At 40.9% G+C, this 20,013-nt stretch overlaps 1 protein-coding gene across 1 annotated transcript in view; it reads left to right on the top strand.

Moving 5' to 3' along the window:
* Positions 1–20,013, top strand: part of eys (eyes shut homolog) — a 146,590-nt gene that overhangs the window by 104,749 nt on the left and 21,828 nt on the right. Inside the window, exons 40-42 of the mRNA XM_044045628.1 lie at positions 2,646–2,796; positions 14,908–15,016; positions 19,108–19,331. Coding sequence (XP_043901563.1) covers positions 2,646–2,796; positions 14,908–15,016; positions 19,108–19,331 — 484 coding nt within the window. The remainder of the gene's footprint in view (positions 1–2,645; positions 2,797–14,907; positions 15,017–19,107; positions 19,332–20,013) is intronic.

The raw sequence follows: 20,013 nt of genomic DNA, 5'->3' as shown, positions 1-20,013 counted from the left end.
ATTTTCATTTCATGAAGCCCTTTTGATTCCACAGCAGTGGGCAGACTGTTGTGTACCATGTGGTATTACAGTACTGCAGAACATTCATTACCACACGGGTATAAGACAAAAGAAGAACTTGTTTACTTGCCCCAAAAGACCTAAGGCGTCGGAGGAGGAAATGAAGCCTTTGTTTTGTCTTTTGGCAGAATCAATTCAATATGGTCTTTCCATGACAGCTGCTGGCCAATCGTGACACCCAAGTATTTATAAGACAGAACCTGTTTGATTTGGGCAGTGTTCAGTTTTAGCAGTGTTTATTTTGGTCATTAAGCAAGGTGAGTAAAACTGTATCATCAGAGTACTTTAACATATTGATTTGCTGTATTTGTACGGCAGTCGTCGGTGTAAACGGAACAACTGAGCTTTGACATGACGTGTCTTCCATAAGACATGTTTTTTGTAATTAAAGTTTTATGACTAGTGTTGTTAACATGACATGAGGTCACTACATTGCACCAAAGACAGTCTTCTTGTTATTTAGTTACAGGGACATGTTGAATGTGTTTTATATAGTATTTATTTCACTATATCTTTACAGTGTATACACTGTGTACAAAAAAGTACTGATGGGAAAATTATTATAATAAACAGCGTGTCTGGCCGGACAACAACTTTAAATTAATAACGCTGTCCATAGTGATTTTTTTTTTGAACATGGTATAGCAATCGTATCGCTCTGCAGAAGAAGGATGATAAATGGTGAGTCATCTGATCTAGATATTCCCTCCTGTGGTCCATTCAGGAACAGTGGTTAGTAATATAGAACTGTTAAGTGCATCCCTGTTGAGTCTTAAGACAGGGAACACCTCAAAGTCAGCTTAATAGACACATTATCAGAGTGCAGCATTGTAACCTAAGCACAGCCTCCGTTTGACAAAGAGATGGGGATTTTGTGAACGCTCATCTCACCCTGGAGGAATTGTTGGGAGCTTTCATATCAGTCGCTATGCAGCCTTGAAACAACAAGCTGCAGTTTCTGTGCCATCTTCCTCTGGTGCCCAAATCCTCCTCCCTCGCCTGTACTTAATAAAAAGATGACACACATGCAAAGCCTTTCAAACAGACAAGACTGTGTCTGCAACCTGTACATCTCCACTCTCGCCCGGTGACCCACACAAGCCCACTTTCTAAATGTCCTGGCTCAATTATCAGTGAAAACAAAGGGGGGGGGGTCAACTCTGTTTGTGTTGCCCCTTCTCAGTATCACTCCCTGTGGGTTTGTGCCTCCCACCCCTTCCCCGTGCAGCTGAAATGTCCCTGTTTGAAAGCAGTGCTACATTTTAGGCCTCTCTAACAGCGCGCCGCTCCTGTCCTGTCCTCTGCCCTGCAACCATGTTTTCTCTGACAGTGGCAGGCTCTCACTTTCTAGCTCTGTCTCACTCAAAGAGCTGTATTCTTATGTTGTCTGCCCTCTGCTCATGTTTACTCTGACAGTGGTGTGGGACTGATGTGCACTCTCCTTCTCTCTCCACCTCCCTTCTGAAGACTCCTGGTAGCTTGTGTGGGAGGATTAATGCTGCAGCTGTATGTCGCTCCTTCAATGCACCATCTCACTCGAGTCTTTGCTTACCCGGCAGCCAATCATGATATAATGAGCATATTACATGTACCAATCTGGGAAGTGGCATATATAATAACTGCCTCCTGTTCCACAATATAAACAGTTTCTGGCCTTAATCATCCGACGGAGGTCATGCTTCTGTCTTCTGAAAAAAGCGAGAGCCACTGCACCCACTTCTATATAAATGACCTATGTGTCCTGTGCTTGTACCTGCTATTAATTTTAAATGTAAAAATCATATACCGTCTTGGATACATAGCAGAGGCTCAAAGGGAACCGGAGCCATGATTGGACGACACGACTTTTTTGTGTCCTGTGTGTTTAATAGCATATTATGTGGAGCACACGTCAATGTGAACTCTAGAAACAGAGGCATACTCACTGGCCGTTCAGTGGCATTTGTCCACAGATGTGGATCCTCCCGCAGATTGATGAATATTGATCCCAGCCAACAACATGTGTTCAGTTTGATACCTCACATTCATCAAGTTTCCGTCTTATTTCAGTTTTAGTAATTGGATTTTTGTGATTTGATCTGCTTTTTGTTTAGTTCTGTCCATCACTGACTTGTTAGAGTTATGTGTTGTGTTTTATCAAATATAAATTTGAAACTAAAGCTGTTGATCACTGTTATGTATAGTTACCATAGTAACAGATTTCTGTTGCAGGGTGTCAGTGCTTCTAAGGTGTGGAGTAGTTCAGACTGACGTGTCTGTTAGAACAGTTGTATTTTATTATTAAGGTAGGTACTACATTAGTTTAGTTTTTGTGAATTGGCTAAAATGTCAAACCTTTGGCTTAGTTCTTGTTTTGTTACTGTTAAACACAACTGCACATGTGTTTGCTGCTGAGCAGGAACGATGTTGGATGATTATGTAAAAGAGAATCCCATGATATTCACCACTGTCTTGTAGAAACCTGTATTTCACTTTCATTTCAGCTTAATGACATAGTCTGTATTAGCTTACACATTATATCATGTTAAAAATCACAAAATCCTTCTTTCGATTCTTTGCTAACCACATTTTCTTAACAATCACAGCTCAGGAGCAGAATTTGGGGGATCGTTTCCTGCATGTTTTCCTTCAAGATGGAACTCTGATGGCTGAGCTTGGATGTGGTGGCAGTCGCGTTTTGAATGTAGCTGCAAGCCAGAGCATCAACATGAACAGATGGACGCCAATCTCAGTCCGGTAAGTCGCCTCACGTTCTCATATTCAGTTGACAAAGTCAGTGTTGTTTCATGTTTCTAATGAGGGTTGGGTGTAATGTGCTGTGTGTTATTGCCTGTGGTCTTTTAAGAAACCGAGGAAAAACAGGAATGATACATGTGGTTTTGTGAAAATAGGAAAGGAAACTACAGAGAGCACTTAGAGTGTGTAGCCCGTCACCAAGGCTGCCAACTTTCCACATCCAGAATTACTACCAAAATGTAATAATTCCATTCTTCCATGCCATAACCTACACCCCTAGAAAATGTGATCAAAATCTGTCCTTTACCTTTTGAGTTATGCTGCTCATAAGCAGACAAAAATATAACCTTCTTGTCAGAGGGAGTGAAATTGCTGAATGACATGGGTCATCCTCAACGATGGAAATTCAATATCCATAAATTCATTATTGCAAAACATGAAAGTCAAAGACAGAACACAAATATCAGCGGGTTCAACTTTATGAAATGGCATTTCTATTTCCTTCAAGCAAAAGGCAAAACAAAATGAGAGATTATTTAAAAAATGTATTCATCAATAAAAACAATTTGCGCTTCTACTTCTTTTTTTCCACATGCTTCAAATCACGCATAAGAGCTTGCCAATCAGAGTGCTGATTGCCACGGTGATAGAGAGTCGTAATGGAAGTTCACACCATCAGACAAATCTCAACTTCAGTGCGTCAACATCCGTGTACTTCCTGCCATGTGTCAAAATGTCAAAGACATAAACAGAGAAAACTGTCCAGTCCACTGACAGTCTTGGTTTTGGTGTGGTGGGTTCTAACAGCCAGCTGTCTGCTTCAGAAAACTCTACACACACACACACACACACACACTGCAAACATGTATTCAGTTTGTCTGGAACTCACTTCAATAAATCATTGTCTGAGACAAGGAGACAAATTGTTTCTTGTGTCCCATTGTATGTAATTGAGTTTCAGCAGCAGGAATACTTTGTTTTTATTTTTTTACTGTTACTACTTATTTAAATGGGGCTTTATGTAACATAGGTAAAACTGCTGCCGCTCGGGTTTAAAGCAGGTACAGCAATCCAAGTTCAAAGTGTTGCCGTGCCTCCTCTCAAGGCTTTCGTGGCTTGACAGGTATAGTTTGACAGGTAGTTTGAGGATACTGCACAAAGTGAAAGGCTGATCTACATGGACCTGCACTCACTCACGCGTGCTTGTTAAACTGTGTTCATGCACATAACATGAACATTAAATCCATTTAGTGGGTCACGCCGTTGGTATAGTGGGTTGGCACTCTTGCCTTTGTAGGAAGAACACCCAGGTTTGTGACCCGGTCAGAACAAGAGCCTTTCCACATGGAGTTTGCATGTTCTCCCCATGTGTGCGTGAGTTTTCTGCGGGTTCTCCAGTTTCCTCCCACAGTCCAAAAACTTGGGGGATTTAGGGATTAGGCAAATTGGACATTCTCGGTGTGAGAGTGGATGGTTGTTTGTCTTGTGGCCCTGTGATGGACTGGCGACCTACCCCGCCGTTCGCCCCCTGCGCCCCCTCATGTGGAGGATAAAGCGGTAGAAGATGGATGGATGAACCCATTTGGTTCATTGCAGTGTCGTAGCAACAGGCAGTTTTAGTGAGATGAGGCACCAAAACAGTAGTTTTTGTATATCCACCAATGTGGTCTACAGAGAGAGAGAGAGAGAGAGTCTGAACCTCCATTGCTAAACTGTGAAAATATCTGTCTTAATTTTTCAAAAGCATCTCCGATGCAAAGGTTGCCTCTTCTCTACTCAAAACATTTTTGGGCCGTGAAGCAAGGCCTTGTAGATTCTTTAACGCTGGGCATTTCAGACCCATAGCTGCAGCTTGCCGTGTTTGGCTAACTCTTCTGGCAACCCAGACGTCAAAGCTTTTTTTGGTTTGGTGGTGGTGAGTGGGTGGCTTAACAGGCACAAAACACAAGCTCACAACATTTAAACAGAATTTGAAGGCTGTAAATTACAATAAACTTGAGAATAAACTGACCAGAGTATACATGTTTTCTTAGTCTCTGATAACATAGCATGGCCATTTTATGACCTAAAGGTATAATATGAAACATTTCTATATTAAAAATAATTTAAAACGACGAGACAAATGTCATTTACAGCATGTTGTTGAGTCGTTACTTACAGTAAAGTAACAGCGACAGATCTTTTGATTTTGGTTGCCTTTTAAATTCATCATCTACTTGTCTCTGCTATACATTTGAGGACAAACCCCCTATGAAAGGTCAGAGCCGGGAAGGAAATATTAGTTACTACTAATAGCCATTGTGTTGTTTTGTTGTTTTTTTATTTTCTGCCAAGAGGCTTTCCCTGCAACGCACAAGAGAACCGCACAATTATCATGATCCCATGCTGCTTCCCAACATCATTAAACGCCGTCTTTTGTTGATGTGTTGACTCTCTAGGGTCAGAAATCTTTCATAAGATTTCTTTCCATACAGATCCTTTAAGTAATCATGCCATGCATAACACCCAGTGCGTCACACAGAGACAGTTCACAGAGAGATCGAAGATAATAACTATAGGGTTTCAGTTCAACACAGTTTACTACACTATAGCAAAGCAACCTTAAACCTCTGATAAGTCACTTGTGAATTCAATCAGACATTTTTATCTCATATAAGCTGCACTGCACATACAGTAGTAGCACACTTCCTTACTTTAGTATAAGAGTCACTGGAGGATGAGGTCTTGAAGGGCAAACCTAGATTAGTGACCTCCATCACTGTAACCAAGACACCACACGCACCCCTGTCCATATTATTGAGGTCGAATGTCAAAGGTCCAACCCACACAAATCACTGGGAAATCTGTACACAATGTTAATGTCCGTCAAACTAAAATGACTACATGTTCACATGTGTTTAAACATATATAAAGTTGTATTTTTTATGTTTCGGATCAATTTTAAAATGAAACACATAGCAAACATAGCAAGAGCATTCAATAATTTAGTACATTCAGTGATAGAGTAAGTGTAAATCTTTATATTATCTCTTCAGCCTCTCTGCCAGAAAACCCTTGCGGATGAATTCCTTATTTGAGATTAAGAGGTGGTCAAAGGTAGATTGAATACGTAACATGATGCAAAATCCAGCATCACATTCCTACAAGACATAAAATGACATAACTGCACAACTCACACAAAGCTCGAGTCAGATGATGATGATGATGATGATGATGATAGCATACTTAGATAACAGAGTCATAATTAGAAACAATTATCTCTGCCAGCATGTCACTGGATTTAACAATTTAACTTTTATGACGCCACCCTGGATCAAATTGTTCCTTTACAAGCCACGAGCAAACAACACAGCTCCTGATCGTGATTATGAGATTAAAAAAAAACAAAAAAAACAACAACTTCTAAGCCTCCGCAAAAGATTTGGTACCAAATGTTGAACCTGATCCACAAGCATTTGCATTTTCAGAACTTCCCTGTGTCATCCAAATGGGTTCGAACACAATGCTCCCCTCATGCACAGCTGATCCTCTGTCTCTGAGGAGCACACGCAGACTTACAACTGATGAACTGTGGGGTGGAATGAGCCAGTGGGACAAATGAGAGAAGTCCTGCTGCGGAGCTCTGCCTCTGTTTATTCTCGATCGCTTCAGCAATTTCATTCATATGCAAATGAACACATGACATCATCTTGTCATGTCTGAGTAGTGAATACTTATTTCCCTGGGATAATAGTTGGCAGCACTGAATTCAGTTGCTGCAACTTGCTGCTGTCAGCAGCTACGCAGTGCAGGGCAGCATTTGAGTTGAACTGTTAATAATCTAAGCTCCAGTGACCACGCAGGAAAAATCCAAATTGCCTGATGTCACTATAACCAACCCCCCCCCTTCCTTTTCTTTTTCCTTCTTCCTCTTTCAAGCACTCGCATGTTCTTCTTTTAAACCACCAGTCCCACATTGTTATTATCAACTGTCAACACTAGTTTGCTATTATTAGGAACTCTGGTCCTCTTTTATCTTGATCTAATGACTGGTTAGTCTTTCAGGCCAGGACTGAATTTAGAAAAGTCTGCTTTCAATGCCGGGTCCAGCTTTCTCTTTGAATTCTCTGCAGCATGATCCAAAACTTAATTTATTTGTATCGCTCAGGCATTTTGAGACATTTTTCTTAATGACTGTCCATTCTGCAGTGCTCATCCACATACACGACTGTCCCACTGTTTTATTTCCCTAAACATTGAACCTTTTTAACTTTCATGTGTCGGCAACAGGTGGGATTGAGTGTGAGTCTTCTTTAGAGAAGCAGCAGAGAATTATCACTTGATGAGAGGAGACGACAAGGCAACAAAGAAAGGGAGCGAGAGAGAGAGAGCACTAGCTAATGCCCATCATCATGTCTGCCACATTCGCTCTTCTTTCTCCACCCCACCTCCTGATCTCACCATTCTACCGACCACAAATTCATCTCCTTCTCCTCCTTCTCTATCCTCTATCCGCTTCCTGTAGCTGTAGACTCTCGTGCTTTGCGTTCCACGCTCCAAACGGATACGGTCCAGCCTGCATCCAGGACATGATCAAAACCTACACCCCAGCCCGCCCACTCCGCTCTGCATCAGCACACCGGCTTGCTGCCCCCTCACTAAGAGGAGCAGAGGCATTCGCCAAACTCACAACTGTTCTCTGTCCTGGCTCCCAAATGGTGGAACGAGCTCCCCATTCCTCGTGTGGACAATGTGGACAAGAGAAAGCCTCCACATTTTCCGCCACCGGCTAAAAACACATCTCTTTTCGACTCTACCTCGATTAAGACGACAGGGAAAAAAAAAAAAAAACTTACTTGTACATCGCACTTATGACTTGCACTTTATAGTTTGGCTTACTTGAAACACTTACTTCCTTCTCGCTCTTGTTTGTACCTAAATGTTGAAATGCCCTTATTGTAAGTCGCTTCTGATAAAAGCGTCTGCTAAATGACATGTAATGTAATGTAATGCCACAGTCAATTGTCAGCGTTCTCTCCACTTTCATACAGGTCTATTTTAACTCGTGATGACCGCAGACCCTAAATTGTCCTCTTTGCAAGACTTTTTCTGAGAGTGCAAGTAAGCTGTGTGAACAACACTGAGGCATGGATCGCCAATACACATAAGCCAGGCCCCTTCACTGTCAAATTTTAAATCAATGGGACTCTGCATTGTCTGGGTGAGACGTTGTGTCCACTGGCGTGTTATGTCCGTTATGTCCATATTTAATACTCCCGTACAGCACTTTGGTCAGCTGCTGCTGTTGGGGTTTGGATTGGATTGGATTTTTAGGTCCAGGATCCTTTTTTTTTTTATTTCCAATGCTTCCGATGCAACTACCTGCTCTCTGCTCGCTCTGCTGGCATCATATGTTGAAGTGCTACAAGCTGTATCGCTGGGCGGATGGCAGTGGGTGTTGCAGCAGATCAAAACATAAACACAGTCTGCGGCACCATTGTTGTCAGTGAGGCCAATCTAATTTATTTTTACGTAAATAATGAGGTTGTGCCCGTGACATGTCTGCGCACACCAGTGGAATACAGTAACATTGCTCATGTAACAGCTTCCCTCTTACACTAATGCAGCGCTGTCGAGAGAAAAGAAAATAGTGTATGACACGTCTGCTCAACTGACAGTACCATACTGTGAGGAAATACGCCACTTCACCTTCTCCGTGCTTCTCCACGCTGCGTCTCTATGAGCTGTGGTTGTGATAATGACATAATTGCCGCAGTCGTTATGAGGATGAGCACCATCAACACATTAAACAATGAGGAGAGTTTATTTAAAATAAATTAAAATCCCTGCAGTGGGTGGTCACACAGCTGTTGTTGCTTCTCAATCAGCTCAATCTTTGACATTAAAGGCAGCGATGGGATTTTCAGTTCTCTTCAAGCCACAGTGAAGAGTTTGTTTGACAGTCTAACACCACTCCATCTTGTCTACATGACGAGCAATAATGTAGGCCTGTCTTCAAAGTGAGCGTGGGAGAGCTTATATATTTGATTTAGCTTAAGCTGCACGTTTGAGCTGAGCTAAGATACACATCTTTTTCTTTTTTTAACCCTTTAACACCGAGTGTATCGTTTGTGCTCTCAGAGAAATTCCAACGGTTTCTGAAAGCTGAGAAGACGCAGCATCTTATGACGGTAATTTCACTCGCGCTGCTGCAAGAAGCCGGAGAATAAGTGTCTTTGTCGCCTGAGAGGAGAGAGTTGGAAAAACGTATATAAACTGTTCAAACTTCAGATTTAACACACACACAATGTGTTGCTCATGTACAACTGCAGTGGGGTTTTTTTTAAATCTAAAATCAATTTCCATTTATTTTGGTTTTTCTTCGGCTTCAATTGTTAATAGACTGTTTTGACATGCAGTCAATTTTAAAAATCTGCCAGATATTCAAAGTTATTCTGGAAAAATTGTCAGAATCATTATTTGGAGGACATTTTTCTGACACTTTTATGTTTAAAATAAGCACACACACACAAAAAAAAACCCAGACAGACATTTTATGAGGGTTAGGCATTCAAGGATAGTCTGGTGCATTTTGTTATTTCCAGTGAAAATTTCATTTTTTATATTAATTTCTTCATTGCATTCAAATGTACCATAAAGCTGGTGAGACAAATACTATAGTATCGGTACTATTTCACAAAAGGGGAGTGCAAGGTAACCTGGGTAATATTTCTTTTGGGCATAGGACATGTTTGGCTTGGTTTTTGATGGAGGAGAGTTTTCCTTTGGGGATGTTTGGGGCAATACTGCTCCGATTAAAGTTTGAGAGTGGCAGACTCTCAAATGCTCCCCAGGTCATTTGCGAGGCTGGTACATGACTGGCTGAATCCCGCTGCACTGAGGATACACTGCTGGAGTCATTTCCATTCAAAAAATCAACAAGGATGACAAAGGGCTTTCTGCAGTATCACATTTCTGTCCTTGACTAATATGATTATTCAAATGTATGCCACTTTTTCATGCCTTTCTTTCTTCTTTTCAGTCAAAGGTATTGGTAAAAAGGTAAAGTATTGTCTCGTGTTTTTAATGTGGCTCCGACTCACTGGAAATATTTCTATGACAGAGGTTGTGTCAAGCAACTCGTGGTTTTGGCGTTCATGGCGATGTTTTTCAGAGGCTGTCATATTATTAGTATCTTAACTTACTCCTTTAAGCCATGGAGTAAATTAATATTCAGCCTATTTGTTATCTATTTGTTGACATTCATTGAAAACAATACTAGCAGAAAAAAAATAGCCGCTATTAAGGCATAGAAAGAATACATTCAACACGTTGTAACATTGTTAATATGAATGTGCATGTGGTTCATCATTGGCTGTGATGACAACAACAGTATGAAGGTGGTTTAAGCTAGAATTAATGCTTGTTGTAACTTCTCCTTTGGCTGTGGAGCCACGGATTCATGGGTTTATGTGCCAAGGTCAAAGAAGTGTGTCTCAGCATGAATGTTTGAGGGATTGATTGTGCAAATTCAATCACAAGAAGGGTTTTGTGGTCGTGAATCAAATTTTTTTTTCATCTCAGTTCATTGTGGAACACATGACTGGATCTTTCATTTGAATCAGTCAAAGCCTTTGTGTTTCGGTAAAGTACGCAGCTTCGACCGCCGCGCGTTGCGTGTAAATGGCGGCGCGATACGTGCTTAAAGGCAAGTTTTTGAACTCGTATTCTTTGTGAAACTGAAAGGGGATTTATCGTTTTTGTTGTTAGCAACCGTCTCATCAATACAGACACTTTAAGATATGGTCATGTCAAGCAAGGGAATGATTATTCAAACCAAAGACCAGTGCGGATATTGTGACGTTTGTTTCCTATTCTCATAGAAATGTGTGACTTTATTCACAATTTATCATCACTAATATGATGTAGGAAGTATACGATGACAAATAACAAGATAATCTGAAAGTTTAGTCTCAAATCATCTAGAAATAATTAAAGTTGCGTCTTTTGTGATGTGGACTTTAGATTTGCACACTGTGAATCACATTCCAGCCAAACACAAAACCTCCCACATCTGTGTAAAAGCAGTTCTTTCTTCATCACATTTGGAGCAAGATTCAAAAACACAGGAACCTACATTTCTTATAAGGCACCCTATGACATTTTTGTTAGAACCTTCTTGTCTGATAAAAAAAAAAAATCCATGTCTTTTACCTTTTACCGTTTATAACACTATAGCTATGTGTTGAGAATCTGTAGCTCAGTCTGTTTTCACACTAATATAATAAAACTCATCACTTTTTTTTTAATAGAATCCCAATGGTTGTTTGGTGATTCACATAGTCTTCTCTCTGACCACTGAATACTGTTTTGATGTAAAAATACACATGGGTGGGTGTGAAACGTTGCCTAGCAACAGCTGCTTTAGAGGAAGTAGACAGACGGAGAGTGTGCTGCGAGAAGAAAAGAATTTCACAATAGAAATGTTTGGAAGTCTTGGGAGTTCTTTGAATTAACTTCAAAAACAGAAGACGCTCATCGCTCCGACTGCAACTTCTGTCCGGGTCACAAACACCTCGATCAACATGCTCGTCACTATGGATGGATAAACAATAGACTAGGGCGGTTTGTTGTTGTTTGTGTATTTTGGTGCTATGCGGCTGTAATTAGTGTTGGTCTGAGTGAAGGGTAAAGTAATCCCCGTCCAGTTTAGAAAAGTAATTAGTAAATGCTCATTGATAATGCTTTTTTTTTTTTTTCCCTGAACTATACACTAACAATGGGCGGAATCCATCATTAGCACTTTTCCACTGGAAGATTAATTGGGAAACGTTTCTTTTTTTTTTTTGGGGAGCGTGCCATGCCACAGGTGCAGCCAGGTGAAAAGTGACGTCTTTATACGCAGCGTTTTGTTCTTAAATAACACAATGGCCAATCTGAGGCCACACGTGTGTGTATCAGCCGGAGTATATAGAGCGCCGCGCGGAGAAGTACCGCCATAAAAGATTCATTGATGAAGCAACTGGCAGCGATGCCTGCTCACTTTGAATTTCTTTTGTGAAGCCCCACAATGCCGGGAGGCTTGCTGCGTGCTGTCTAATTGTGTTGCTGGAGATTTAATGATAGAACACAGGCTACCCAAATTAATTGAGGCTTGCCATTCACAGCACAATCATGCAGCAAATGCTGCAGTGCTCCTTGTGAGGAAATCACTGCACCAGAGCCACAGCAGGCACGACTGTCACTGTGGGTGTAGATATGATGCGATACAGGCCGCGTTAGATTCAAGGGAGGGAAGAAAAAAAACAACAACAACACGACGTACGGATTCATCCTGACATGTTGTGCCGTGGAAACGATGTGTGGTGTGGCATTTCAGAATAATAGCACATGATTGTTTGTTTTGTCTCTCTTCAGTCATGGCTGATGTTTAACTTTAACTGCCTGTTGAGTTAAAAAAAAAAAAAAAGAGAAAAAGAATTTCATGATACTAACAAAGTATGACCCATTTACATTTTAGCTGCTCTCAGGTATGAAGCCCTGCTGAGTGTATTCTCTGCTTGAAGCGTTAATAGATTCCTGACAATGAATCACCAAATGACTTGCAAATTATTAACTCACCATTACCGTGGCCCACATTACCATTACAATATGATTTTGAAAAAGCATTAAAAGAGTGGCAACTTTCCTGTCAGCCAGGGGAAACTGTTGCAAGGGCACCAGTGCATTGTGTGATGTTTTACTGCCATCTGTTGCCAACGCTTTCAGATGTTTTATGCAATAGTGTAATATTTTAATCATGATCCTTGCTCGTTATTAATTTTCTGCAGTGAGGGGACAGCGAGGGAGGCAAATTCAAATAGGATCGTAAAAGCATACACATACGACAGTCAGGTTTAACAGTTACATTTGTGTAAAGGTGCCATGTCGGCCCCCTCAACATTGCTGATCATATTTCAGCGGGTGATGATCCTCTGGAATGTTGCAGTGACGCAGTTACGCCGAATTAGTCACACGCGCTGTAAGACGGGGGACGTTAAAGATGACAAATCGCTTATGATTAGAGCATTAGCCAGATGAAGAAATGCATAAATGATGACTGAGTAAGAGAGGAAAAAAAAAAAAAGATCACAGCATATATTGTGGTTTTGTTTGTTTAGAGAAACGGAAATATTCACATGTTTTGTTTGTTTACCTCCAGTGGTCCAGTGAGACAAAACAGCCAATGGTGTTTAGGGAACTCAGTGAGAAATTGCACAGTGCTTCATCTCTGTGTTAGTTGTTTTTTTTTTTTCTTCCTTTTGATTCACTTAAATGTTTGTGTAACAGAATCCAATGTGGTTTTGTGTTTATATGTCTGTGAGATGGTAGTGGTGATGTTGATGATGATGATGTAGCGGCACTGTGGGCCACATTCTACTACACCGAGTAAAGAAGTCCTACAATAGTCGTCTTATCTTATAAATAGCCGTCTTTGCCTTAGAGCAACGCCAATGCAAATTAGCCTGGTGGAGCATTCAGTGTGCACACGAGAGTTATCAAGCAACATCATCCTGTTTGCTTAGTGAGCATACTCTTCATGTCTCCAAGGAACTGTCTTTTACAGCATTAGCCAGCCAAATAAAAACCTACTCTACCAAGCACCAAAATACGCCTCAGATGCCCTCAGCAACGCTGTGATGTTGCAATATTTTGATATTTTATACCTCAGTTCACTTTCACTCTCAGTTTGTTTGCTGCATTGCGATATTGTTTCATCTCTTCGCTGGGAATAAACCACGGGGCACCGTGATCTTTCAATCAATACTCACTGATCACTGATCACTGTTCACTGTCGCGTCGTCATCAGGAGGATGACCTCCGAAACACGCCCAAGACGGCGAGGTTTGCGTTTCACATTTGCGCCCTTAAATGTGCCTTCATTTGTCAGCGAGTGTGTACAAAACAGCAGCGGTGATTTTCATACCTGTAATTAGTCTTACCTGCAGTTGAGTGTGATGGCCTCAGGGAGACATCGTGGAGGGCTGTTTTAAATTAGCACGAGGGCAGTTGCCCTGATTGTTTCCATCTGGCCATTAAAACAGACGTTTGAGGGTTTTACCTCATCAACAGAGGAACGATCGAGAAGAACGGATGAATTCATTCGGCCGAATCTGATTTGTGGACGAGCAACATGTTTCTGGTGTTTATCGAAGCCATTTGAATGAAAGTGCGTTGTGTAGAATTGTTCTCTAACTGATCTGTGTTACGTGCTGTGGAGAGAACCATCTTTTGCATGATGTGCAAAAGCTGCTTTTGTACCGGTTGTTGTTTGTGTAAAGCCAGTGATGAATTGGAGAGAGGGAATCACTTGACTTTGCCAAATCTGCAATATGACACAAGTAGACCAGCTACTTAACATTATGGCTGCAACATTAATGACTACTACGATTGTATATTTCCCCCGGGAGACACAGAGGGTCAAATGATGAAATTGTATCCCCTCTCATTAGGTTTATAATGTATATGTGGCTTGTGACCTCATTTTTTATTATTAATTAATCCTGAATGACATAATGAGCACTTGGCACCACTGACTGATTTATTCCCTCATTATTGTTTGCATTATTATTATAATATAAAAAGATCATATGTTACTTGGGTTTGATTGTGTAAATTACACAGATTCTGACTGGTTTATTGTAATTGTATTGTAGTCTGACTTTACACGCGCTGTTGTGTGAACATTTACGGGGAGGAGCACAACAGCGAAAAGATGTCACCACAGCAAAAAAGTGCAGAAATCTAGTTTGTGTTATTATTTGAATCCAGCTGTGGACACCATTCTCTACGTGTGTTCCCTCTCTTGGGCTTGAGCTGTACCTTTTGGATAGAAATGCACCAGTGCCTTCAAACCAAATCTACCAGCGCATAAAGTTTCTCATAAAACAGTGTGTGATGTATATGTTGTCACACATAGTCAGTTTAAAGTATAGTCTCAGTGGCCACATTAGCAGCTTCATTACTGTGACTGCTTCATCTGTCTCTCCATCGGAATATTTTTCATGCTTTGCTGGATTTATTTTGTTTATCACACACTGGTGCTAACCTTGGTCTCCCTCCCTCCCTCTCTCTCTCTCTCCCCCGCAACAGATACAATCTCCCTGTTGGCAGACATGGAGGGTCATGTATGATTGAAATAGCTGCAGACAATGGCACAGCTGAGCATCTCGAGGAGTATGTGCCACATCCCATGTCAGAGGTAATCTGGCCCACCTACTGTCTAAGAATCAACGCTTTGCATGCCTAATCCATGATTTACATGCATGTAAAAAGTCCAGACTAAGACAATAATCTGGTTAGTTCGACTAACATTGAGCCAGTCTTAGTCGGACTGACGTACCTGGATAATGTGACTCATAGTCCGATTAGATTTAAAACCTCTTTTTCACCATACAACATACAGACAGCAATTAAAAGCATTAAAAAAAACAAAACAGTTACAATTAAAGGAGGTTGTTTCAAGTGCTCTCAGCCAGGATTAAAAAGCTTTCAAAGAAATCAGTTCAGTTATTTTCCAGTCTTTTTGCAGAATGTTCCATGTAGAAGGAGCAGAGCCCATGGAACAGACAGCAACAACTGATCATTTGAACACAAACCAGAAGAATCAACACTTCCGTGGGATTAGATTGCAGATGTAGGAGGGCAGTAGCCCAAGCATGGCCTTGTAAATAAAAGTGCACCAGTGCACTCCTGCATGTACAGGCTTAGTTGGACTGGAGTCGGACTTGGGGTTGGACTGCTCATGCACCTAAATTTCCTTCCCGGGTTTTGTCCCGGATTTAGATGATGTATAATGTGCAGTTCTATTGCTGAGAACCGTATGACGGCGCCATCTTCCTTCAAGAACCATGCTCAATCTAATTTGTATCACGATTAACATTTCCAGCACGTACAAAACATACAGAACCACAGCACGATTCATCTCACCGTCCATCTCGCCGCTCGCCGTTTGTTTTTCTGTGACGTAAAGGTCAACAGGTAACTGATGGGGGACTGACTTGTAGGATAACAGCCATTAGTCACGTATACTTAAAGTTGTCCGATTGCCTGTCTTAGTCGGACTATGGCCTTAGCTCGATTAAACTGTGCATGTCAACGTAATCACTGTTACCCTACGAGTCACCTAAAAACTACAGTCCATGCAGTACGTGATTTGGAATGCGGCAAACCTCCAGTGTCCACGAGCAAACGTGAAAGGAGATGGAATCGAACGTTATCCTGTTCTTTTCATGAACGAGTGCAGTGTCGGTGAGGGGGTTGGCTGCAGGGCTTGAGAAACATGCCATGAGCTTGAGAGAAGCTTGAAAATAATCAAGAAATTCAGGTTTGACTCACTCAGCTGAGTAAGTTTAAAGGCTCATATCCTTCTTCTACGTCGCTGCACAGCAGGTAATTGCCTACATTCATTTTGTTGCTTTCTTTTGTCATGTTATTCATGAGCAACACGACACTCAAATTTCAAAGCAAAATACACGCGAGGTTTGGTTGTCCTACATGCTGCCAAAAGTTGAAGAAGGTTCAGCTTTTTTTTTCTTCTTTTGTTTTTGTCTTTGAGTCATTTGCATAGTCCACCATCAATGTTCCCATCTGAATATGAAATAGACAGAAGACTTTCTAATCCAGCAACGTCTGTTGTCAGCATGTCATATTTCATTTAAACCTTAATTTAGTTTACTTTTTTTCAAAAATGCCGGCACATTGATACAAATAATCTAATATATCAGAAAAACTATCACAGGATACTTTAAATAGTTTAAGGTATATGAGCAACAGCCTGCTGCCAGTGAACATGCAGCTAAATCATGGATGTCAGAACTTGTGTTTGGCATTTACAGTATTTATTTCCGGCTTTATTTAAGAGTAGCACGGGTGACCTCAACATGATGAGTAGACTAACCATTTATTTTTTCGAAGGCAGCGTAGTCCACAGCGCGAGCGTGTATGTAGGACTAAGCTGGTTCCCACCTGTTAATCACAGTCTGGTCTTTTCACTCTGGCTCATTAATTTGATGAACAACAGCTATATTTGTTATTAAATTAATAATAGGTTGGTTTTTTTTTTTTACTTCCAAAGATGCAGAGATTGGGTTTAACCTTCCCACAGGCTCAACATGCCACCCCGACCTTCACAGTGATTTATGATCTTCTAATTTGAGATGCCAAGTTGTGTCTTCTTTTTTTATTATTATTATTTCTTCTACATGTATATTGTACACTGGTTGCTGGTTAAGTTTAACCAGGGTTTATACAAGTCTAATTTAGGTAGTTTATTTATTACCAATAATTTTAAACCATGAGCTGAAGGAATACGTTTTAATTTGTCTTCACTCACTCACTTATTTGCTAGTGCTTTATCTTCCACATGAGGGTCACGCAGGGGCTGGAGCCAATCCCAGGTGACATGTACACCCTGGACAGGTCACCAGACGAACAACACGTTCACGCACACATTCACACGTCCACATAGAGAGAGAACAGGCAAACTCTACTGTACACAACAAATGCTTAGGGCTGCAAAATCAGGATGGTTTTTTTTGTGAGAATCCTGGGAAATTATTTGCATTAACTGTTCAGTGATGAGTGAGATCACAGAATGTTATTTTCGGTTGAGTTCCTCATCAAACCGTCTCACTCTAGAAGGATTTTTAATTTTAACACCAACAAACACATATTCGCACTCCAAGATCATAAAAACGTTATTCCATCTGATTTAAACCATAGACGGATTTGAATTTAACACTTTTTTTTTTTCCTTGAAAAATCTGAAGAATAATCTCATCTCATAGTACACAATACGACTATGTAGACTTGTAACTCTTTGAATAAAAGCCACATTTACTATAGTGCTGCCCTCTGATAAGATCGTACATTTGCATATGGCACTTACAGAGGCGTGAATATCACATCAGTGGACTCTTTCACATGGACTCATTTCATGAGAAACACACTTGAAGCCATTACATAGCCATTCCATCATGTAGCTCCAAAGCCACATAGATATTTGTTTCCATGAAAATACAGATTATGGTGTTGAAAGGGCGCTTAGAATGTCATTTGAAGCTTCAGCATTGCAGATTCCTTTTACTTACCTATTGAGCTTTTATGACATGCACGTCCTTGAGAGCCTTGTCATCCATGTCTCTGTATAGGCTTTGAAATATAGAGGCACGTTATGTCATTTTAAAGCTTGCACTATGTCAACATCTTAGATGATTACGTGGTCTAACACGTCGCCGACCGCCCTCCGAACACCTCCGCTGCATCTGTCTGACGCCGATCCTCCTGCGCCATAATGAATGCATAGAAATTCATATATGATTTCCGTGAAATGTCAAGATTCCGTGTCATTTGATGTGTTCACACAGTGTCATTAACCCTGTGCAGTTGTGCAGGCTGTCCAGCCTTGACATTGTCACTTACATTGATCCAAAGGTGCTTTCATATCCAGAAAGTCAGCAAACACTAAGCACCGATAATCCAAGAGATTTAAAAATGTAATCATTATATTTAGATTGATGTTTAACGACAAATTGCTGTAATAAAAAAAAAACAAAAAACTTCACTGTTGAGATAGGGAGGTAAAAATGTGGTAATACCGTCATAATTCAGATATTGTTTTCAGCTTGGAAATAACAATGGTCTGGTAATATTATTACAATAATGTTATTTACAAGGTTTTGTCCAGGTAATAGCTCGGTAATGGAAAATGCTACAGGGTACAGTCAGTGTAATACGATACGATAATAATTCACCTTGTTGAATTATTTGAAAGAATGTGAAGTGGAGTTGTGATAAATGTCCTTGTGCGTGTCATAAGGATGAGAGTATTACGTAAACCGAGTTAGAAAGTAGTAATCAGTGTTCATCTGAACAACCTGAGGTCGCTGCTGTGAACCAAATACATATAATTCAGTGCTAATATTAAACGGTCTGCAGGGTTTTTTTGTTTTTTTATGCACTTCTTCATTGGTAACACACACAATTATGCCGCACTTGTTAAATTGACCGTTACGGTAGAATAAGATGCACGTTCATTAATTCTACCCAGTTTTACCTTGCACATCAAAGACGGCTTGCAACTGGTTTTATTTGGAGAATCAAGATGGATATTATCATGTTTCACTCGTGTGAAAAATAAATGATTATAACTCCAGGTTCTTCGCATGTTATGCTTCATCCACGTGAAGCTGGAGAGCAAGAGGAGCCCCTAGTGTTTATCTTTCTTGTTCATGGTTTTATAATGAGTCACTGGACTAAAACGCTGATCACTGGCCTCCTGCGTTTTTACAGGAAACCTTTGGGCCCATATTTCTCGGCGACGTTTCGTCCCACTGGGACACGCATGACAGGGGTGCGAAGGGAGCGAGGAGATTCATTGGCTGCATCGGGGAGCTTCAGGTCAACTCAGAGGAGATTTACTTAGTGGGCGAGGGAGCGAGAGGAGGAAACATCGAGAACTGTGACCCGCCTGTCTGCCAACACCTTCCCTGTCGTAATGGAGGAACTTGTGTCAGGTACCAGGTCACCTTTTACTCTAATTAAACATCACTAAACACCCTTTGAACTTGAAAGCCGCTAAGAATAGAGACGAGTGCCTCAAATATCTTTTCTCAATCTGTAATAGCAACGTATGGGACGCAGCTCAGGAGTGACCTTAGGAACAGCAGCTGAGTAGATTAGGGTTATGGAAGTGCTCATGACATCACACATGATATTTGTTAGACTTAACAAATCTCATGCCACTGTGACGCAGCATGTGCTGAGTCATGCAATTGAAAGAGTTTCCCTTCACGTTTCATACTGCAGATCTGTTCAGTTATTACCTTATCTTAAGTGGATTCATTTAAGTGTAGGTCATGGCAGGTCAACTGTGTGGGCGAACTGTGCACCATGAAATAAGGGTATCAGCAGAAAATCAGTGTAAATCCTATTATTAATCATAAAGGATGGTTGGAACAAAAAAAACTGCAGTTCTTCTCTTTGTCTTATCTCGCTCTTCGCAATGATTCAGGAATTTGTGGTGAAGCCTGGAATTTGCGAGTCCCTTGCCTGCCAAATATGTGTTAGCGACACACAGGCTGTTACCAAAGCTGCCGCTTTGCAAGTTGCTGATTTTGTTATTTATTTATTTTTGCAGCGATGATGAAAGTTAAGGACCCCGAGGGTTTGTGATACGAGTGAAATCGGTAACACCAG

The sequence above is a fragment of the Solea senegalensis genome, linkage group LG15, assembly GCF_019176455.1.
Source record: "Solea senegalensis isolate Sse05_10M linkage group LG15, IFAPA_SoseM_1, whole genome shotgun sequence".
NCBI classification, from domain to species: domain Eukaryota; kingdom Metazoa; phylum Chordata; class Actinopteri; order Pleuronectiformes; family Soleidae; genus Solea; species Solea senegalensis.
Note: the sequence above shows the minus strand (reverse complement) of the source record. Positions and strands in the feature narration are given on the sequence as shown.